The sequence below is a fragment of the Pagrus major genome, chromosome 7 (assembly GCF_040436345.1).
Source record: "Pagrus major chromosome 7, Pma_NU_1.0".
Lineage (NCBI taxonomy): Eukaryota > Metazoa > Chordata > Actinopteri > Spariformes > Sparidae > Pagrus > Pagrus major.
The window spans coordinates 7,108,433-7,118,737 of NC_133221.1; the positions used below are offsets into that span (position 1 = coordinate 7,108,433).

A 10,305-nucleotide genomic window follows, 5' to 3' on the forward strand; every position below is an offset into this window, starting at 1 on the left:
TCATATCATGCATCGGTGCAGGCTGGAGGGATTACTCTCTGCTGAAAGTGAACCCTTGTACTTGTGGGATCGGGGATTTTAAATTTAGAACTGGCCACATACGTGTCACTTCTGACACATAGTTAATGTTTCTATCATTGCACATCAAAGAGGGGAGAAAGGCTTTGCAGCAATATAAAACAGATCCATCAAATGGGTGAAACTGGTGAAGGTGTGCAGACAGAATGATGGATGGTGGAGAGGGTGCAGTGAGTTTGACTGAGGAACTCTGTTCTCGTGTTTTAAACAACCGAAAAAGTTAAGAACCAGTGCTGTAGTGAATTAAAGATTTGATATTGTAATTCACAGAGTTAGGTTATTAATTCCACTTCCTGTTTAAAATACTGAAACAGTTTCCAGGTGGTATATCAGTGGATATGTCTGCAGGAATGAGTCAGAAAAAAAACTCATGCTGAAATGGGTCAGAACTGGGAGAGGATCATTCTCCACCCAGACTAGACCAGACCAGACGGACTTCCCAGACCCTCCCACACCCCCTGCAGCATGACATCATCTGTCTGGGTTGAGACGCTGCAGGGCGGTTGCATACAAGAGCTCGCTGTGACCTTGTCGTGTCTGAAAGGTGATGAGGAGAACTCAGTGGCCTCCTGTAATTATCAGAGAGGGAACATAAAGCAAACTTTGTACCAACAGTATTCATGGCGCTTTAGTGGTGTCAGCTAGGTTTGAATAACAGCAGCAAGTGCTCCTGACAGAGTAACTGTACCACAAAACTCCAGCGCTTGCACCTGAATCACAGCTTTTCGAATTAAATCAGTCAGTGGTTGAAGGTTGACTAAACATATCTCAACAAAAACTACGGTATTTGTCTGCAGCATCAGCAGGCAGGAGGACAGTAAAACAACGTGGTCATTGGGCAGCTTCTCCTCCTGAGTGTTGGAATAATCTCAGAGCTCAGTCAGGACAGGTTTTTTTTTTTTTTAAATAATTCACAGCAACAGTTTCCACTCTGCACAGCAAAGCTTTAGCCTGCAGGACAGTTTGTCAGGTTTCACCACCCTTTCTCATATTTACATGAGATTTCCACTCTCAAAGAGGATCCTCTCTGTGTTTGCATTTAGCATGTTCACATCGGGATATCTGCAGTACAGCAGCAATAGAGGCAAACTGTGAAGCATTTTCAATATTTTAGTATGCATCAGATGTTTCTGGTATGAAGACTTTTTAATCAAACCGCAGTTCTTTTGGATAAATTAATCTTAACTGTAATATGCAAATATTTGATTTAGATGCATTTTGTTTGTAGTCTGGCATCGGTGCTTGCAGAACAATCAGCCAAATACCAGGCAGGCCTGGAAAATTGTATTTTCTAGGAGAGGCTTGTTTGCCAAGTCAGAGTGCATCAAGGACAAACTTTGTCCTGCTTTCAGATGCTGTAAGAGGAGATTTATTTTGCCCCACTGCAATCGCATCAATCAGAGAGAGTCAAGTTGCCTGTTGGCCCAAGTTAAAAATTATTAGTCTATTTTCACAGATGGTGAAATTAACAGAAATCCACAAAAACATATTATTTACATGCACAATGGGCATTCGTTCCATATCAAAGAAAACAATTTCAAGTGCCATTCTATTGAATATTATTGTTTAAAAATCCTCAAAAGGGATTTTACTATTGTGTGTGACTCATTTAATTTGAAGGGAGAACACTACAAACTCAGTTTGAACATGCAGCACAGTTCAATCTAAAATCACTGAATCACTGTTTCGTCAATATCTGTTTTATCACTAGTCTTTAGGCCTTTATTAGAGTGTTGCATTATGTGTTTTATCCCTCAAAAGCATCTCCCTGGTGATGAAGCACTGTGCTCCAAGTGGTTTTAAGGTGAAGTGAGAGAAACATTATCACCATAATCAAGCACATACACAACTTCAATTTGAACAACAGTCTCCAGCTGAACAGAGGACAAACATGAATTATTTAGATGCAAAAATCCAATTTCGACTTTCAGTTGGCTTCTCTCTCATCCAGCCAGATCCCCAAATATTTGCATATTCAACAATTTCAAGTTGTCAGCATTGTGTCTGTGATTGAGGCTGCATTCGGTCTCTCGCAGTGAGGCCGGCAAGAGCGTTAAGACCTGACACGTTGACCCCCTGTCTTACATCCACATGCCACACGACAAGGCTCCGTCTGAGCAAACATGACCCAGAGCAGGACAGCAGGAGCGTGTGTGTGTGTGTGTGTGTGTGTGTGAGGATGTCAGTGTAGCTGAGTCTTTTCAAACAATGATCCTGAATGTTTTTTTATTTTATACCTTTAAAAGTTATCTCATTGTCTTTTTTTAATTATAGTCTGTCATTGTAACAAATAAATAATACATGAGTATTACGTGAGTATACATGAATTAGATTCGGCCGACTGTTGTTCCTACTGCTTAACTGTTGCTCCGTTACGGATATTGTCACTGCCCAAATGACAGGCAGGCCAAACTACAGTACTAGTTCTTGGCAAAAATACTTAAGATGAGTGATGGGAAAGAAAATGTATGACATGTTGCAGTGGTAGTTAATCTTTCATGAACAGGTTGAGGTGTTATGGGAAGCTGGGAATGGCTGCAGGTGATGAGATGATCGAACTTAAACAATATCTATTTTTTCTACTTGTACTAAACCATGAAAATACTCCATTATATTAATGTGTAAGTAGTATTTTACTGCTGTAGTTGGTTGAGGCTTTTTTTTCTTTCTACTGTGGGTAGTTTAAGAGAAGATAATCAGTAATAGTCCCACAATGGGGAGATTTGTATTATTAATGCAGCAAAGGGAATAGCAGAAATAGAGAGCATCAATTAAAACAGTAATAATAGTAAGTAAAAAAAGTAAAAAATTAAAAGGCAGTAAGAACAATATAAACAATAAAAAAGAAACAAAACTTCAACACAATTGCACATTAATCCATAGTGCATTGTATTGTTTAAGCTCATTATCTGATTTATACGTAAAATTAATTTGTAAAGTACCTAAAGCTGTAGTTAAGTAAAAGGTAAGATATATAATATAATATAATATAATATAATATAATATAATATAATATAATTATTTGATATGAGGTAGTACGCTGGTCGTCCTCTAGGTGGGGGTATTGCGCCTGAATTTACCGGCTTTCACCGAAGAAGAAGAAGAGCTCGGAACATCCGGCCGAGAAGCCTGATTGGCTGAGCCGCTGTGACGTCAGAATCACTCCTGCACCGGTTCGTGCGGTCAGTGTTGTCAACATGGCGGCGGTAGATGTCATTGTGGACAACTTGGTGACGCTGTGGAGGATACCTGCCGTCCGACAAAACCTCCACTGGATGTTCTTACTCATCTCAGTCGTGGGGTCGATTCTGAAGGAGCTGGAGCTCATCCCGCAGACTTATTTCAGCAGCAGCAAAAATGTCCTGAATGTGTAAGTAGCGTCAGTGCTAACGTGTTGTTTGCTAGCTCAGGTTAACTGAACCACTGGATTGATGAACACACCTGTCGCTGACTGTCAGGTGGCCTGCTGATAACAAAAATGAGGACAGTGCCATCACTTATTCTTCAGGTTTTCGCAGACCTTGTTTAAATAAAAATAAGCAACGCTGGAGTAATGTAGGTCAAAGGTAAACTGAAGCTGTGTAGCTAATTGCTTTGCTGATAAATGTCCCCTCAATTGCATAGAAATGAACACAATGATTTACAAAAGAAAACATACATTAGATCACTATGAATTAACCGATAGGCTAACTCAGGGTGATTTTCAGTTAGCAAAAGTTAGCCCAGTAAAAAAAGAAGTATTGGTTTCGCTTTAACCTTATATAACAGTCAGCTACATCTCTCTATATAATGTTCACCGAGTAATATCTAACTATTTGCCACATAATCTAAATTATTCTCACAATTATTCTCACCTAGAATTCTCTAGCAGACATGACATCAGTGGCTGCACACCCTTTTCTCACTTTCAGAAAGTATGTTCTACAGTTTTTCTTTCTTTCTTACTGAAACCAGAGGTATTATCGTCCCATTAAATCTTTTAAATGCAAAAATTCACTAGATGGAAAGTGTATTTGAAGTTAACCCCTTTGGGTTTGGTAGGAATAAGCAAAGACTATTTTAACAACGATTTTATATTTTCCTTGTCTCTTTGTATTCTTGTAGAACATACTTTTTGTTAAAATGATTAGGATTACTAAACAAGTTGCTACCCACTGTATACTGTTAAAAAATATGTATTTTGATAGCCAAATAATCCTTTTAGTCATTTTTAAAAGTAAGAATGCCAAGCATTTGCTGGCTCCAGCTTCTCAGATCTGATGATTTGATGTTTTTCTTTGTCTCACATGATACTAATCTAAATATCTTTGGGTTTTGGATGGTTGGTCAGACCAAACAAGACATCTGAAGCTGTCAACTTAGGCTGTGGGAGCTGTCATTTGTCATAATTCTCTGGTATTTTATTGACAAAAGGAATATTGATGAATCAAGAATGTAATCACCAGATGAGTCTCTAATGAAAATGACTATTTTGTGGGTCCATATATGTAAATACTTAAAAGTTAATTGATACCCAAAGGAGAAACTTCTTTGGGGCCCAGAGTTGGTTCAAAGTGCAGAGTACAGTATTATTAGTATATTATTAACTGCTAAGTGCGAGTGTGAATGCCTTCCTTCTCTTGCAGGTATTTCGTCAAAGTGTCCTGGGGGTGGACGTTGCTCCTGCTGACACCCTTCCTCCTCCTCTCCAACTCCACCTTCAACAGAAGTGTTTACTTCCTCGGCCGACGCCTGCTGTCTCTGGTGGTGGCAACAGCCGTCTGGTACATCTGCACTGAGACCTTCTTCTACATCGAGGATGTGACCGGCTCCTGTTATGAAACTGACACCATGGATGTTATCAGCAAGGAGTTCACGTCCAAAGTCAGCTGCAGGCGGGCCGGCTTCCACTGGCACGGGTATGACATCTCAGGACACTCCTTCATCCTGGCCTACTCTGCTCTCTTCATCATAGAGGAAACGGCTCCTATGGCCTCACTGAAGACAGCAGCTCTCTCTTCACTGCCCAGGATGGTCCTAAACCTGCTGTACGTGGCCTTGAATCTGATACTGATCATTTGGATGTGGATGTTTGCCTGCACCTCAGTTTACTTCCATGATATGTCTCACAAGTTGCTAGGGACCGCATGTGCTTTCTTGGGGTGGCATCTGACATATCGAGTTTGGTATCTAAAACCTTTGTCACCGGGTCTCCCTCCTCAGCGTCACCCAAAAGAACAGAAACAGCACGCTTAAGCTGCAGTCATACTTTCCTGTACAGCCATCCAACAAACAACACACTACAGTTGATGTTATCTGTCTTCAGGTCCAAGCAGCCCACGCTATTTTAAGTTATTCCCTCCTCACTGAAAGGTCGTTTTGTACAGGATGACTGACTTGCAGTTCCTCCATGGTGTTTGGCAGCTGCTGTTCCCAAAATGACTCTTGGTAATCTGAGATAAAAGCAAGATGCTGCTCTGCTGCACAGCTTCAGCCTCTCACCTCCAGCCTCTGTGGCTCCCTTGCTGCACCGTTGTCTCCCCCGTTTGCTGCCTTATTGTGCTTTACTAAGAGAAATCAGTTTTTAGACAAATGAATGGGAACACTTGAGAATGTTTACAGCTCCTCCAGTTGTATAGCACAGATGATGTGTATTTTTGTAGACCAATGTACAGTAGCTACTCATTGTTTTTATAGGGAACTACCTACAGAACAAAGTCCGAGCAGACACTGTAACTACACCGGGCCCGCATTTCATTTAAATGAGCTGTCCATTTTTTATCACATGTTGTTTGGAGTTTGTTTGTCTGTGTGTCAACACTATATGTAAAGGCTGCTCAGAGGATGTAGGACTTGAATAGCAGATGTAATTAAATTAATTTTAATGTGTGATCATATTTAAACTGTAGTTGTAAGCCAAATTACTTGCCTCGAGGTGCAGATTATGATTATCATTAGTATTATTCTTTAAAAGGTTTTAAAAGTTAAGGCTGGAAATAATGACAATAACTTCTATTGCTGATTATTCTGCAGATTATTTTGAACTGTGACTAAAACAATATATATCTGGATATTTAGAAATCTTCTCAAAAGCACTTCATACATGCTCAGACTGGATGATAAAATTAATTATCAGGATATTTTTGACCAAATATCTCTATCAATATTGCGTCAATATTGTAGAGACGAATATTGGTGCTTTCAAAAACTATTAACACAGTGGGATTTACAAGTACAAGTAAAATGATCTGGTAAGTTTATAAATCACTTTAATGTAATGCAGCCTTTAAAACCAGGAAAAGAAAACACTTATGACATATCATGATATAACAATATCTAAAATCTAAGATGTATAGTCTCATATCAGGATAACGATATAATATCGATGTATTGCCCAGTCTTATCAGTGACAGGGGTCCATCACCGGTCCTAATGCCCAAGGTGATGTCTTCAGATGTCTTGTTTTGTCCAATCAGTAGTCCAGAGCTAAAAGACATTTAATTTACTTCCACATAGGACAATGAAAAGTACCAGATCTTGATGATTAAAAGGCTGAAACTGGAGGCTTTTTGTGCCTAAAAACAATTAATAATTTATCAAAATAGTTGCAGTAATTTTTCAGTTGATGAAATGATTAATCAACTAATTGTGTCAGTTGTAATTGTATTTGCTGTCAACAACTTGAAATGACAAAAACTGAATTTAACCCGTGAACAAGTATTTTCAGATACAGCCAAAGCATGATTAATCTCATTCCTTTGTGCCATAACGCTCTATTATTGTCCAAAAACAGGCTGTAGTTTATTTTCACTCCCACATCAAAAGTCCTGCTGCCATAAATACTCACTAGAGCACCAAATGTGTATCAGTCCACGTCTGAAAATAGTCCCGTTCAAATTGTATTTACCCCCATGTGAGTGACGTCTTATGAAAACTACAGTGCCCAGCTTGTTTTGGAAATTACTTCTGTTTTAACTGACTTGAGTTTGTATTTGTTACCTGTTAGTTCTCACTAGGAACCAATAGACTGAGTGCTACAGATATTGGTAGGTAAGCTGTTAAGTATTTAAAAATGTGTGGTTTTTTAAGTGGGATTTGTTGACAATGACAATAAAAAAGAATAACAACAGCCTCAACCTGTCATGGGCAATGTTTGGGAACTTGAGAACAAAGAGGGTGAAGGTGAAATAAAAACCGGGATGAGCGTATTCCATTTTTCATTATTTATTTTGTCATTGATGGCAACTGAATAAATTAAGGCTTATGAACAAACATCATAAAAAGCACCATAAATAAATGCATATATATAAATATAAAAAATAAAAAGTAAAAAATAAAAAAATACTATTGTGAAATATAATGGCCACAAATCACAACTAGGATTTCTCGACTTGAACTCTTTGTGTGTTCCAAGAAGTACAGATCCGAACCCCCTCAGGTCGCATGATTTCAGTCGGGGGAAGCAGTGGAGTCGTGACAGATGTGCTTGCAGTAATCAAAAGGTTCACAACGATTGGCTGGTTATTACGTTTCTTGACGTTTTTCCCCCCTTCAGTGTCATCTGCTGTTTGTCAATTAACATAATATGTGAATGTTTGAGCATTGAAAAGTCAACATAAATAACAAGCGAATGTTATGATTAAATCACAACAGGAAATAGTACTCTGTGTCCTCTTTCTTACCTCCAATCGTGGAAAAATTCAGGTATCTATTTTAAAATTCTCTCCTCTTTTTTGTGCGGTTCATGTCACTGCTGCTCATTCAAGAACAGTTAAACAAATAACCTCCCTGTTTCATTTAATGCATATCTCAAATGTCTCCCAGGCATTAAGGATTGATGATTCCCAACAGTTAAATCTATATGGCTCTACTTCACTCTCCACATCTCCATTATCAAACATGAAACTGGACACAATGAACTTCTACACTTCTACTTTCTGAATGAAAATCAGATTTATCATCAGATGTGACACAGCACTGCTGCTATTAAAGGAGATTTGATCATCGTCTTTGGTTCAACATAATCTGCCACAGCTGCAGCTCGCTGCTAATCACCCCCTGCAGGGACGAGTTTCTGTAGCAGGAGAAAACAGGGAGCATCCTCACTGAAAAAACTCACATAAATTACCTTCCTTATCCGAGGCTTGACAGTTATCCTCCTTTAATCACAGAAAGAAACACTGAACTGTGAGTCCTCACTGCAAAAATGTCTGTATAACCAGCCGTTAAACCAAAAGCAGCTTACAACTCCAGGCAGCGCCTCACAGAATGAGTTAAACCTAAAGAGCGCACGGTTCAGGAGCAGAATTACAACATGTAAAACCCTGGAGGGCTGACTAAGAAAAAAGCAGAAAGGCTCCCATTAAGGGTGGACAGAGTGTGGAGCGAGAAAAGTACACTGCATCAACAAACAACGAGACAGCTGGCGAGGCTAGCCGGGAGAAAGGCTTTTTTCTTTTCCCCCGTCATACTCATTTAAGCCTTCAGATGAGTCAGCTTCTCCTCCCCTGTTCCCCTTATTTAACCTTTGAGCTCATTAATTCAGCAAGAAAAAAATAAACGAGACAATGTATAATTAAAAATATCTATCTGTAAAAACAATCTTTGCATCTGTCAGGAGGAGTCGGCGACAAACAAGCCGCGGTAAAGTCCATTTTTCTCGCTCAGTATTGCTGAGGGACCATCTCCAACACACTGTACAGTGCAGGTGATTCAAAGGTTACAATTAGCGACAGAACATTTAGAAATCTGTGGTTTTTGATTGTGCGGTAGGGATCATAAATTCTGCCTCTGGGCGACACAAAATCCTCAGTGTCCACAAACGCTAACACAATAAGAAAAGTACCCATGCAATGAAATATACACCCTAAACCTAACGCAACACTTTTGTGCCATAGATGCAGAATTTACAATTTTACCACCAGTTCAGCCAAGTGTAACTTTTCAAACACCCAAGTTTTGTAACATCTGAGCTAAGAGTGACAGTGGACCAGTGTGTGCTGTGTGATCTGTGGTGCTCTAAATAAACTGAGTCTGAGCGCACGTGTGTCTGTGTGTGTGTGTGTGTGTGTGTGTGTGTGTGTGTGTGTTATCGTGTGCGAGGTGTACAGTTAGTTAATGAAATAATTCAACATTCTTGGAAATGTTCACACTCTTGCTGAGAGTCAGAGGAGAAAATGGACACCACTCTGTTAAATGTGACGCTACAGACAGCAGGTTGTAAGTTTAGCTTAGCATAAAGACTGAGAACAGGGGGAAACAGCTAGCCCTAATTTGTGCTTGTCATGTATTAACATTAAATTTGAGTCACAGCGCTAAAAATCCACTTTTCCTGAAAAAGATTATACCAGAGAATCTATGAAAATAAACCCAGAAGATAATTAAATAACACATTTCACTGCTTCCAAAGACTCTTCTGACCATCTGGATAAAAGAAATATTCAGTTTGCTGCACAATAAACAAAATATTTTTAAACCACTTTCCAAGTTGCATCTCTTTTTCCAAATCAAAACAAAGACAGTAGCCAGAATCTCCTCGCTTAATTTGTACAATGTGAACCAAAATTGAAAAGAATCAGCTGTTTCTTTCCAATAGTTGACTTTTATATACAAAATAATGCTTGTGTTTTACAAACAGAGCAAGGACTTGTGTCATTTCTGGCAACGTAGATCAGGAAATACAGTAAAAGCTTGGAAAACGGGTTAAAAAAAATCTTTTTATCCAGCAACAGATTGAATATTTTACAATCCATATGGTTTAAAGAGTCTTTGGGCATCATGGGAATACTTGGGGCAAACTGGGGCCTGCTGTTTCCCTTTGTTCCCTGTACACTAGCTTCATACCTTCAGAACAGCAGTCAGTGTTGTTTTACAACTTTCTGTGTTTTTCAAAGATTCCTGTGTATATATTTTCTGGAAAAAACATAACCGACTTAAAGGTGCAATATGTTAGAACCAGCCACTTCAAAATAAAGATGGGGAGGCATGTCACCATAGTAACTGCTAACTGCTGCTAACTGTAGCTGCCGTTAGCTAGTAAGCTCAGTTAGCTGTGCAGCTAGCAGTAAAGAATGGGAGTTCAGAGCACCGGAGGGGAGCGCTTCTACAAGAGCTCTGAACCAGGATGAGCTGGGGCTAGCATGTTAGCATGTTAACATCATAAGGTCAAAACTTAAATGATAGTTTTAATGGATTTCTTAATGTTTTTCAACTGAAATTCTTACATATTGCACCTTTAAATATAAAGAT

At 39.1% G+C, this 10,305-nt stretch overlaps 1 protein-coding gene across 1 annotated transcript; it reads left to right on the top strand.

Moving 5' to 3' along the window:
• Window positions 1–3,265: 3,265 nt before the first annotated feature.
• fitm2 (fat storage inducing transmembrane protein 2) lies at window positions 3,266–7,189 on the top strand. Its single transcript, XM_073471140.1, has 2 exons — window positions 3,266–3,448; window positions 4,704–7,189. The coding sequence occupies exons 1-2, from the start codon at window positions 3,276–3,278 to the stop codon at window positions 5,311–5,313; spliced, it is 783 nt and encodes a 260-aa protein (XP_073327241.1). The 5' UTR covers window positions 3,266–3,275; the 3' UTR covers window positions 5,314–7,189.
• Window positions 7,190–10,305: the final 3,116 nt, after the last annotated feature.

Coding starts and splice junctions, on each gene's coding strand:
- fitm2 (XM_073471140.1), top strand. CDS start 3,276: ATGGCGGCGGTAGATGTCATTGTGGACAACTTGGTGACGCTGTGGAGG. Junction 3,449..4,703: donor AGCAAAAATGTCCTGAATGT/GTAAGTAGCGTC, acceptor CTTCTCTTGCAG/GTATTTCGTCAAAGTGTCCT.